At 39.1% G+C, this 12,769-nt stretch overlaps 1 protein-coding gene across 4 annotated transcripts in view; it reads left to right on the top strand.

The window, feature by feature from the left end:
• ap1g1 (adaptor related protein complex 1 subunit gamma 1) overlaps positions 1-12,769 on the top strand; it is a 22,984-nt gene extending 10,215 nt beyond the window's left edge. For 2 of the 4 annotated variants that reach the window (XM_019358659.2, XM_003442270.5), the window contains exons 8-24: positions 1,617-1,712; positions 2,915-2,995; positions 3,082-3,180; positions 3,260-3,315; positions 3,408-3,521; positions 3,627-3,767; positions 4,190-4,244; positions 4,459-4,581; positions 4,743-4,832; positions 4,930-5,054; positions 5,388-5,492; positions 5,649-5,790; positions 6,027-6,153; positions 6,660-6,764; positions 6,942-7,102; positions 8,014-8,112; positions 8,230-8,331. In XM_019358659.2, the coding sequence (XP_019214204.1) occupies positions 1,617-1,712; positions 2,915-2,995; positions 3,082-3,180; positions 3,260-3,315; positions 3,408-3,521; positions 3,627-3,767; positions 4,190-4,244; positions 4,459-4,581; positions 4,743-4,832; positions 4,930-5,054; positions 5,388-5,492; positions 5,649-5,790; positions 6,027-6,153; positions 6,660-6,764; positions 6,942-7,102; positions 8,014-8,112; positions 8,230-8,331 (1,821 nt within the window). Of the gene's footprint in view, positions 1-1,616; positions 1,713-2,914; positions 2,996-3,081; positions 3,181-3,259; positions 3,316-3,407; positions 3,522-3,626; positions 3,768-4,189; positions 4,245-4,458; positions 4,582-4,742; positions 4,833-4,929; positions 5,055-5,387; positions 5,493-5,648; positions 5,791-6,026; positions 6,154-6,659; positions 6,765-6,941; positions 7,103-8,013; positions 8,113-8,229 lie in introns of all 4 variants that reach the window. The other 2 variants (XM_025906393.1, XM_025906396.1) reach the window with 2 other exon arrangements.

Genomic DNA, 12,769 nt, shown 5'->3' with positions numbered 1-12,769 from the left:
CTTGTACGGTGATCATTACTGTCGGTGTTTTTGAATATTATAAAGAGTTCTTGGTCCATTTGTCAGATACATTTCTCACTATTGTTTTGAATGTTTTTGAATTTTTTTGCCAAATAAGCTACTCATTTAATCAGTGTCTATTTAGAGGCAGTCAGGTTGGTGTGTTTCCACGTAATTGCCACAGGTGTTGTCACCAGTAAACAATATTTTCACTAAATATCACTGCGAAAAGGCTTGGAAGCTTATTTTGTGACATCAGTAACTTTCTTAGGCCGGCATAACTGTGAAGAGCTATTTTTGACTTTTGAGAAAGAGTTTGGCAAAAGTTGCACTGGGATGTCACGTTAAGGACAAACTCAGAGTCTTCTATTTAAAATTTCCTTTTAATATCCTACTCTGATTTGGATTTGCTTTTTACTTGTCGTACCTTCTGCAAAAAAGATCTTGTCAAGTGGAATGGCCTGGAAAGCTTGATGTAGCAAAGCAGCATGAAAGTAAAATTTGAAAGCAAAAAGTTCTTCTGTCATCTCAGAACTGTTTTATTTACATGCTGCAAGCTTCTGACCTTAATTTTTAAGAATATACAACAACTGGGCTTGCATGCACTGTACTGCTAAACAAAGTTTTGTGTATAATTTCTTTTCCTTGAAGGAGACGAATGAGGTAAAACACACATAGTATGGGATATCACGCGGCTCCATGTCCTGGCTGAAGACAGCTTTATTCACAATCAGTGATACCAAACTGTCATCACAGTCACCCCTCGGTTCTTATGCTCTTCACCTTACTTAGAACACCTCTGCCAAGTCAGGAGAGCCAGCTACTGCTAGTTAACTTTGCTGTCTGCAGACTTGAAGTTGGCTTAACCGCCCCTATTGGTTTTGGCTATCACTGTACAGTTGGTGTTGTAAGCTGCCCGTGTAGTGCTAATTTCGAGTTTCCCTGTGCAGCAGTTTTTTGCCTCTAGCACAAATTTTAATTCTTCCTGCACATCAATTTAAGTTCTGGCTGCTCTCCAGTGAAACACAAAAGTAAATGTATCCCATGCCTATTACAGTAATAGGCATGGTTGAAAACGGTACCCAGTTTTCTGATTTAGTGCTGTGTAAGATGCCAAACTATTTCCCAAACTGTCATGTTTTGATAACCAGTTGCTTTTTGCTTTTTGTTTGTTTTTTGTTTTTGAAGCCCTGAAAAACTGAAACTATGTAGGATAGATGATATTAATGTGATGGGAAGTTTCCTGCTTTAATGCTCTTTGTTAGAATTAATTTAAACTAGTGCTACTACTCTTTGCTTAGCCATGCTCAAAATCATAGCAGTGTGTATGCAGAGTTTCTTTTTCTCTCGAAGCCAAATGTTCTAACCCAATACATTTGTACAGTCAAGTTTTTGATTTCACAATCTCAATTAGTCACACCTTAACCATATTGCTCTGCATCACTAAGCAAGAATCCCAACCCCTTTGCATTTCATAAGAACTTGCTGCTTTAACTGAGAAATCATTGACTTCAAACATTAAGAGCAGTGTTACACACATTAATGATTTAAAGAATCATATTTCAGAGAGTCTAACAAAATATTGTGACACCTCTTCTCGTTTTTGTTTTTTGTAGCTTGTTCCACAGTTGGTGAGAATCCTGAAGAACCTAATAATGTCTGGATACTCTCCTGAGCATGATGTGTCAGGCATAAGTGACCCTTTCCTGCAGGTAAATCTCACTTTTTTCATTATACAATTACCCGGTGCAACAGTTAGCAATCATCATTAGATGATTGTAACCATCATTAGGATTTAGACTCACTGCACTCTTTATTAGGTACACCTGGCTAGTACCAGGTTGGAACTCTTTTGCTTTCAGAACTGTTTTAATTCTTCATTGGACATATTCAACAACGTGCTGGAAACACAAGACTCCATCAGAAGATGAGTACACTGTGGTCATAAAGGGACGGGCATGGTCAGCAACCATGCTCAGCTAGGCTGCAGCATTTTTTTTTAAAAAAATCTCTGTACTCGGGGGTGTAAAGTGTACCTATTCCCCACACCATTACACCAGCAGCAGCAGCCTAAACTGTTGGATCCGTGCTTTCATGTTATTTTGAATTCTGATGCCATCCGAATATCAGTAAAAATCAACACTGGCCAAACCAGGAACATTTTGGTGAGCCTGTGCAAACTGTAGCCTCAGTTTCCTGTTTTTTAGCTGACAGGATTCCCTCCCCCAGTGTTTTTTTTCTGCTTCTGTAGCCCATCTGCTTCAAGGTTTGACATATTCAGAGGTGATTGGTGTGCTTGGTATCTGAAACAAGTGGTTTGAATTTAAATTACTGTTGCCTGACATGTCTGGCCACTCTCCTCTGAACTCTGGTATCAGCAAGACGTTTTTACCTAGAGAACTGCAGCTCACTGGATTTTCTGTTTTTAAAAAAATCTTTCTCTGTAAATCCTAGGGAAGTTTGTGTGGGGAAATCTAAGTAGAGCAGTTTCTAAAATACTCTGCCTGGCTGGCACCAGCAAGCAGGTTTATAGTTATTTCTTCCTCATTCTCACACTTGGTATGAATTTCAGCAGGTTGTCTTGACCACAGATGCATTGAGTTGCTGCCAAATGATTGGCTGTTGAGATATTTGCATTAATCAGTTTAATCTGTGTACCTTAAAAAGTGTGGTACAAGAGAAGTAGTTTTCTTTACAGAACAAAGTACTAAATGTGTGCTGATCTTAACTAGGAGTTGTCAGTCTTACAAACAGCATTAAGCATTCAGTTGCTCATGTACAGCTAAAATAGGCTTTGCTGCGCAAGTGGACAAAAGGGACAAAAGAACCAAAATGGCAGCAAGCAAGGCGCAGCGTGTGAGTAACAATAAAGTAAATCACATTTGACAGGACTGCTGCTTCTTCTTTTTCTTAGGTGCGGATATTGAGACTACTGCGAATTTTAGGCAAGGGTGATGACGACTCCAGTGAGGCAATGAATGACATTCTTGCGCAGGTTGGAATTGGAAAAAAAATTGCTTAGATTTAAGTCCTCACAGATTAAGTGTTGTTCTGACAAATCCACTGTGTTTATACTCGCAGGTTGCTACAAACACAGAGACGAGTAAAAATGTAGGCAATGCAATCCTGTACGAGACTGTATTGACTATAATGGACATCAAGTCTGAAAGTGGACTGAGGGTGAGTTCATTTTAGGAAAAGGTTATGAGAATGTTTTTGTAAATTTTAACTCATCTGAATGCTTTTTTCTTTCTTACAGGTCTTGGCCATTAACATATTAGGTCGCTTCCTTCTTAACAATGACAAAAATATAAGGTAAATAAATTGCCAGGAGTATTTCACCTTGAAGCCATCGATTTATCTAAAGTTTGATTAAAACCTGTCGACATTTCTTTAATCGACTTCAGATATGTGGCATTGACATCTCTACTAAAGACCGTACAAACGGACCACAATGCAGTGCAGAGGCATCGGAGCACCATTGTGGATTGTTTAAAAGACCTGGACGTGTCCATCAAGAGGTGATTCACGGTGCTACACATAACTTAACATGTCATGTTGTTTTGGGGGGTTTTTTTGACTTTTTTTCCCCTTCTGACCCTCGTCTGTTTTTCATTACTGTGTAGACGTGCGATGGAACTGAGCTTTGCGCTTGTGAACGGCAACAACATTAGAGGCATGATGAAAGAGCTGCTCTACTTCCTGGACTCCTGTGACCCTGAATTCAAAGCAGACTGTGCATCAGGAGTCTTTCTAGCTGCTGAGAAGTATGGCACTGATACAGACTTCACCACACACAAATTTAGCCACTGCTACTTTGTTGAAGTGTAAAACGCATGCTGGCTGACCTTGTCATGTGCAAGGTTGTAAAAGTTTTCTGGGTTTCACTTTCTTTTTTTGTGTGTGTGTTTTCTGTACTTTAACCATGAAAGGTTCTGGTTTGGTACTATTTGGTACAAGTTAAATGTACCTATATGAATTAGAAAATCTAGTAAATGTCTTTCTTTTTATGGCCAGCACTGAAATGCTGTATGATGATACAATGAGTGATCCATCGTCTGACAGACTTTGTTGACGCCTTTATTTTCTGACAGCATTTATCTCCTGGCAGTAGACACTCTTTTGAATTTAATACATTTACATTTTCAGTCCATTGCTGGGCCTAATGAGTGTATTCTTTATGTTACAGATATGCTCCTTCAAAAAGATGGCACATAGACACCATTATGCGAGTCCTGACAACAGTAAGTAAAATACACAAAACTCTAATGCCTAAAAAGTCTTTTGATGGTTGTTTAGTTCACTAGTAGTTTGTTCTGGGTATTACATTGAGTACTACAAATCAAATAAATCTAGTAACAGTACTCTGTGGCCAACGTAGGTTTAGTTTTACTGCAAATCTACAGGTAAATAAAGTTCGTTTGCGTTTCTCATTGATGTTTCTGCTCACTCTTCCAGGCAGGGAGCTACGTGCGAGACGACTCCGTTCCTAACCTCATCCAGCTCATCACAAACAGCGTGGAGATGCACGCCTACACAGTACAGAGACTTTACAAAGCTCTGCTGGATGACATCTCACAGGTTAGAGCATTTCTTGTTTGGGTCATGCTTAGATTAGTGATGTCTCCATATTTTTTATTTATTTATTTTATGTCGCATACATTAATAGAATGTATTATATAACAAAACTTTGGTATTTCAAACTAGTGTGAGAGGGTGATTTCTATTTCTGTGTTGTGTAGCAACCTCTAGTGCAGGTAGCATCCTGGTGCATAGGAGAGTATGGGGACCTGCTTGTGTCTGGGCAGTGTGAAGAGGAGGAGCCCATCCAGGTACACAAACATCTCAACAGCGTATACAAAAACAAGATTTAAGATGACATAACCTGCTCATCAGATTTTGTTTTTCCTCTTTTCTTTTTGAACAAAGGTGACTGAGGATGAGGTTCTGGACGTGCTGGAAGGCCTCCTGGTGTCCAACCTGTCCACACCTGTGACCCGGGGTTACGCCCTTACAGCTATCATGAAGCTGTCTACTCGCTTCACTAGTGTAAAGTGAGTAATGGCTTTTTAAACTTACAGTGGCTAAGTCTTTCTTTTGACTTACTGTCACATGATGTTAAGATGGTTGCATGTGTAATTCAGTACAGCATTTCCTTTGAGAGAGTTTGAAGGGGTTTTCACTGGGCTCGAAATATATCTGAGTGTTTATTATTGGTAATAAGAAATAACAAGACATAGCGTCATAGTACATAAAGCACTTGTATCTCATTTTTTTAAGCTGTAGTGTGTTTGAAAAACAATCCATGTTTTGAAAATAATAATAAAATAAAGTAAGAAATAAAGTTGATGGGTAATAACCAGCTCTACCTTCACTTTTTGTTTCAGCCGAATCAAGAAGGTGGTCTCGATATATGGCAGTAGCATCGACGTGGAGCTTCAGCAGAGAGCTGTGGAGTACAATGCGCTTTTCAAGAAATACGACCATATGAGGTGAAACTACTTTACTAGGAAATTACTCATATCTGTGATGGGCACATTGTAGCACTGAGTAGATTTAAGGGCGGGGAAAGAAAAGAAAAGAAAAGAAAAAAGCTCAAGTGGTTGAGTTTGGTCTGTCTTTTGTCCTTGTTTGTTCCCTGACAATAGGCCAGCTCTCTTAGAGCGAATGCCCATTATGGAGAAAACTGCTTCTAATGGCCCCACAGAGATTGTACAGACTAATGGGGAGGCTGAGCCGTCTGTTGTGGAAGCAAAACACCCACCACCCGTCACCCAGCCAACCAACCAGGTGAGAACTGTGTTCAGCCTTTATATTATCACGAAAAACACGTCTGTAGTCAAATGAACAATTAACAGGATAGATCATTTTGTCTTAAGTTTATTTAGGAAACCATATTTTTTTTATTGAATTTAGAACCAGATGGCTTTAAGTCTGTTGATCAGTATTTTATTTTTGTAGTATTATTTTCATTTAAAATGGTACACATACACTTATCATGTTAATGTCTTGTCCCTATTCCACAGGCTAATGATTTATTAGACTTGCTGGGTGGTAACGATGTGGTGCCGGTAATTCAGACCACGGTGCCCACTAAGCCAGCTTCAGCAGGAGGAGAGCTACTTGATCTACTGGGTGACCTCTCACTTAGTGGTAGAGTACTCTGTTTACACATTTATTACTCCTTTTATTTATTTATTTTTTTAAGAGCCTGCTATAAACTTTTTTTAATAACCAGTGTGGATGTGATTCCCAGCCTAGACTACTGCTTGGTTTTGGTGAAACATCTTTTACTATAGGTTTACTTTCACATTTTTGGTTATGGGGTAATGACTTTTTGCTTAATGAACTAGAAATTGCACTTGCAGTGATTATAGCAGTGCTTGAAAAGTAAAGCAGATACTGAAAATGTTGAAACATGTATATCAGCATTCTTACCTGCCACTTTTATTCCAGCTATGTTTCTAAAGTTATGATTTTTCTGGAATTGCGTGACTGGATAATAATAATCATCATGTTAATTCTAAACACAACACATGCTCAGTAATGCTGAAATGCCCCCTTAAACCCCTTGAAAATGACACATTAGTAATCTCTGCATATCATCATTGTGTGTCCATGTCCTCTTAAACCCTCGTATGTTGCTTCCTCCTTCCCAGGCGGTCCAGCCCCTGCTCCTGCAACCTCAGTGCCCTCTTCCCAACCCGCTTTCCTCTTGGATGGCCTCACCTCACCGCCCCTTTTTAATGACATTGCAGCTGCAGGTGAGAGTATGTTTCTCACCTTGACCACCCACTGCCACATATACACTATTTTATGACATATCCTTACATAATACAGCACTTGGTCATTATATTTTTTTTTCTGGACTTACCCAACCTGTGAACCGTTAGTACTGTAACATCTACATTTTTTTTAATCATCTGCTCCTCTCTGCATAGGTATCCCTCCTATGACGGCGTACAACAAGAATGGCCTGAAAATAGACTTTACATTTGAGAGAGCTAACCCCAACCCCAACATTGCAGTTATCACTATCCACGCATCCAACTCGACAGAAGCAGACATGACCGATTTTGTTTTTCAGGCTGCAGTACCAAAGGTGAGCCAGCCCAACACGGGTGTAGTTAATTCCTAATCACGACAGTGTTCGTTTTCATTTAGCTCCATTATGTAAATAGGTTTCCACTGACTTTAGGCTTATTCAGTAACTCACAGTGCCAGTAATGTGCTTGTTCTGTAGGCTGAACCTGCATGAATGTTGTAAATATTGGATCTGTAAGCTGGAAACACTACTGAGCAGTCAGTGCTAGTGGGAATTAATTATTAATAGACTTGCAGTGTCTTTGGTATGCTATTTTTCTCTGTTATCTGCAGTACTCTCAACTAGTTGTGTTTAATTATTATTTAATGCAGGAATGCTTATTTTTTTCAGATCACATGACACATTGCTGTTAGTACTTTTATTAATATTTATGTTGTGGTAACTGTTGTTACTGGATCTTTAGTAACTGCCCTCTGGTCTCTTGTTTACTCGATTTATCTTCAAACTTCTCCTCAAATAGTATTTTTCCATAGTAATGGGCTTTCAAAACAATACTGTTAGTTTCATGGAGAAATGTACAGTTTTTTATATTCTAATGTTGACGTTCCTATCAGTGTAATTTAAGTGAAGTCTCACTATGCGCTCTTGTTTTTGTAGTTAAAAGTAACATCAGGTTATGTTGATTTAAATAAAACCAGGGTTTCTGCCCGGATACTGCAAAGGGGGGGGCCTACTGGGTGTAAGTTGACCACCCACCTAGCATATGCGTCATGGAATATTTTACAGTCATCTTATCTAATGAATAAATTTGATAAAGTGGAGATGAGTGGCTTGAACTGAACATCGATCAGTTGCTTTCTGGGGGCTTGATTGAAAGTATCCGTATTTTAAGCTGCTGTTATGACCCCAATTCTTCTGTGTTATCATTAAATTTTCATCTAACTCGGCGTCCCCTCTCTGTTTGTCAGACATTCCAGCTGCAGCTCCTCTCCCCTAGCAGTAATGTCGTCCCAGCACTTAACCAGGGAACTGTCACACAGGTCATCAGAGTACTCAACCCACAGAAGGTGAGTTTCTTTTTCTCAAATTGTAATGGATATATATTTGGGGTTTTTTCTTTTTTCTTTTTGTCCTCATGTGGAGTTTCCTTTTTTATAAATCCATCCACCCCTCCCAAATTTCAGCAACAACTACGGATGAGGATCAAGCTGACGTACACCCACAAAGGCTCGGCTGTGCAAGACCTGGCTGAGGTTAATAACTTCCCCCCTCAGTCCTGGCAGTGATGAGCTGCTCCTGTTGCTCTCAAAAGCCCCCACCAAGGGAACTATGAAAACGATTTTCCTTTCACCTCCCACCTTTCTTCCGACGGTCCCCCTGTGACATCAGTGCAGACAGCTGCCCTCAAGTTGCATGGGGAGCAGCAAAGCATTGAACACAGGAGAAAAATGCAGATGTTACGAAGACCCTATTGACTATTGACATCACAAGAATAATTGGGTAAACATATCAATCAATGAACTTTTCTTATTTTTTTTCTTAATTGGTTTCCTGATCTTTGATTAGTATTTTTCTCTCACACACCCTTTGCCCGGCACTGACATCACCCACAAAAGCACACATGCACACCATTCACTGTGGTACACTTTACTTCTCTAGTCACTGTAGAAGAAAAGTGTTGCCCACTAATAAGCACTGCAGTAACCATAGTTTTATTTAGACTTGCAGGTGGAAACCCTGCTCCCTTGATACTTATGATTGGCTTTGCATTTGGGTGTTTTACCTATGAACCTTCAGTCCTACAAAGGCAACAGGAAAAAAAAAGCTTTGAAAGGTCTATTCAGTGCAGTCACACACTTGTTGGGTAACCTTGTTTTTGATTCGCCACATCATGAGTGATATAACTTGTCAGAGTTGTATTCATTTTGAATTACATTAATTTGCTTAAAGCATGTTTGAGCATCGTTAGGATCACAATCACACTTGGACTTCGTCTTTTCCGACTCTGACAGTAGGCCTCTTTATCCTATGTTTCTATAGGGAATCGTCTGCGTTAGTTTGTCACATTAAGAACAAACAGATCCAAGATGCTCACTTTGATCACCTGTGGCTAATTTCATAGAACCTGCTCAGCTCTTATCTCATCTGTAGTAAAGCAGCAGCTTTTAGATCAATGTAAAACATTCAACTGTTCATTGCTTTGCTTCGTCTGAGGGTGTTCATTCGTTAGAGTGGATATAATCCAGGCCTAAAAATTGATCTGATGATAAGTTTGTGTTTTTAAACTCTTCCTGCATCTGTGTCCCGAGTCTAGATTGCAATTGAGTTACATTTCAGATTTATTTAACCTGGTTGAACGTGGTCACCATGCACATACATGTAAATTAAGCTTGTTATGAATGTAGTTACATGCACTGAATGCTTTTATTTCCCCTCAATTCTTCTTTTTCATGTCTTCTTTGATGGGGATGCTCATCTTACTGGCACTATTTGTGTGAAAGTCTGTTTATTTCTGCAGTAATTTGACTTAATTTATGCCTGATATCAAAGTGATGTGCCTTTCTGACTTAGCTAGATAAAAGCCCCTGAATTTATTGAGTTCTGTATGAGCTTTGTTTGTAAGTCTGCTTGTGTGATGGTCATGTTTTCAATCTGAGGGGGTAAATGGTCCCGGTGGATTAGAATGGGTATATCACTTGATTTGATTTAACCTTTTCACTGCTTAGTCTAATGACGAGTTAAAAATCAGTCGCCCCCAAATCAGTCTCATGAGCTCACGAGGATGTCAGCAGTAATGTTTTTCTAGTTTTGACACAAACGTAAATTTTAATCTTCCTGGTTGTTTCTTTACAGTGTGGCAGATTTTTTTTTTCCCCCATTGAAATACCTGATGGATGATGATAACTAAACAAACAAAAACAAAAATAATGGCAGCTAATAGGTGTAAACTTTTCTTAAGCTGGCATCGAGGTTTCAGGTGTTTTTTGCAAACTATTAATGTACAAATATCACTACAACGCCCCCTTTTAAGTCAACAAACATTAAAATGTGACTTTGAATCACATACTGGGACAGGTTCTTCTTTGGTGACTGTTTGTTTGATGATTGGAGTATGATTTCTTTGCTCTCCTCCTCTCCAAATCAGAATTCTGACCATGCTGTTGGGGACGGTAACCTTAATACCTCACAATGCTCTTTCTTTCTGTTAACCTTCAGTGGCAGTAGATTGACATCTTGCTTAGTCACGAATTACAATCAAGGGGGAGCATCTGCATGAGAGAAACTAACAGTAGTTTGTGCATCTCATTACTTAACCTTAGCAGCCCTGTGACGATGCTGTGCTGAGATCCTCATCAGGCTGTGTAATTATTTTCACTATGCTTCACTGTCTTCTAACTTCTGTGACCAAATCAGAGAGACTATTAGCTTTGGAAATATTTTTGAGCTATGATATGTGTATATGGAGAAAATAATTTCAGTTTAACTTTTTTTCTTCTTTTCTGTTGTTGACAAATGCTATATTGGCTTTTTTTCTGTACATATTGAGGGCTTTTACAATTTTTGTCTCTTGTACTATCTCTCATCCTTTTTTTAGATGCCATTTTCTAAAAGAAAATTCCAATTATTCACAATGTATATTGTCTAAATAGATCTAGTCAACATTAGTCTATTAAGACTTCCCTGTATCATCACTCATTCATTGTAAAAGGTATATGATCTGCTGCCTGTACATTGTATATAGTTGTAAAACGAACGCTGATCAGATTAAATAAAACCCACATGAAGACTTAAAAAGATTAGCTAGAAAGTATAATTGTATGCATATATGTACAAAACGAATCTTAAGAAGGATGCAAATGACATGCTCATGCTTCATTCATGATGTCGTCTTTTCTTTTACGATGATACTTTGTGAGTCATTGGGCCACATGACGAGATTCCTTTTTTGGATGTTGGAAAAAAGGGTTAAATCTGTCCTAACAGATGTTGTATGGGTGATGTACTACTGAGAAACCTAAGCACAGTGCTGCACAGAGGCAGCAGCAGAAATGGCACCTTGCTCCATCTGCTTCTCTGCCCCTCAAACACCTCATGTATCCGTGCCCTCCTGTGGAAGAGCGGCGGCTTATTTACCAAGAAGCTGCTCTTCCTTCTGGCCTTATGTGCACTCTTTGACACTTCACCTCTATTAAACGCTTTTCAATCTGCAAATTGTTTTGTGAAATGAAGCCCACCCCCTCTTTCTTCATTATTCTGGTGTGTGATCTCTCTTAGCTGCCTGGTTGTCTTTTTGTTTTTGCATCTCTACCCAAACAGTCAAGGCCCTTATCGGTGCCACACAAAGGGGTTTTTCAGCTCACAGCGATAGATATTGTGTGCTCGCTGTATTCAGAACAACACAGTGCTTTCTTTTGGGTCCTTTTTTAGTCCATTATAGCATGGCACAACTTTCAGTAAACGCTTTGTGATCTCCAATATAACAGTTAACAAAAAAACGATCTGGGTCCTCGCTATTCTAAACCAGACTTTAAGTGGCTGTAAATCAAGGCAGGATGTGGTGAACAGCAGTGGGTGGATTCTTTTTGTCTGAGTCTTTATAATTTTGTTTTTAATCCATTTCTGCTGTTCAAGAACTGAAACAAAACTGGGGCAGAGGGGAAAAAGCCTGTGTAGCTGGCTAATAACCACAAGGGGGAGCTGTGCAAAATGGAAGGCTGAAGGGATGGGAAAGGAAGTTTGATACTCATACTGTTCCTGAATGTTTTTGTGTTGTTTGTATTGTCTTACTCAACCAGTATGTACCCTTGTCCGTCACATCAGATGGTTTCTTTTTAAGATTCAGTCATTCATGCTGTTTAAAACCTACAAATGGAAATGAACCCAACATAAGTGCTTTGGACACTGTAACTGTAAAAGGAAGAGAAGAAATGGAATCAAGTACTCATCAGAGGTGTGGTCAGTGACGTGTGTGTGTGTGAGAGTGTGTGTGTGAGAGAGAGAGGGAGAGTCATGCCCGAGAGGATGTGATGGTGTGCAACATGTCTTCTGTCTACATAGGACATGATTTTTGGCTGCAATTGCTTTCAGCTTCTGAGCTGCATGTGAAAACCAGTGTAAATAACACCATTTCTACTCTCGATCTAAGACTCTTTTGAAGTGCTAGAAAAGTTCCAATTATATGAATCTGTCACACCACCTTCATGGGTCAGTACTAACATGTACAATAAGCAGTTGTTGAAATAGTGCTCACATTGCTGTCGATGTTTTTAAAGCATCTGTCATTCGGTTTATTGGTTATTGCTTTTTTTTTTTTTTGTTTTGTTTTTTGGATTTTTCTTTTGTTTGTTTGTTTGTTTGTTTTTTGTTTTTTGGGGGGTGAATTCAGTGTGCAAAGGGCTTGGGAAAGCGTCTGAATTGCCACCACGTTCATGAACTTACCCTGTTGAATTAAAAAAAAATAAAAATAAAATAAAAATGCATCTGCTGTATTTTGAAAACGGAATCTGTACACACACACCCCCGAACCCGTGACCTGCCCTGACTGAAAACAAAACTGTATCTGATTAGTTGGGGGAGGGTGAAGGCATGAGGTTCACTTTTGACTCGTATGAACTGTATCCCAGTTCTGTGACTTCAAGGTGAGTGTGAATGTCAGACTGAAGATATAAAAGGATGACTAAAGATGAGGAGTTGTAAACTATTAAATGGGATATTTTCAATTTA

This window comes from Oreochromis niloticus, linkage group LG1 (assembly GCF_001858045.2).
Source record: "Oreochromis niloticus isolate F11D_XX linkage group LG1, O_niloticus_UMD_NMBU, whole genome shotgun sequence".
Classification (NCBI taxonomy): domain Eukaryota; kingdom Metazoa; phylum Chordata; class Actinopteri; order Cichliformes; family Cichlidae; genus Oreochromis; species Oreochromis niloticus.
This window is presented reverse-complemented; position numbering and strand designations above follow the sequence as displayed.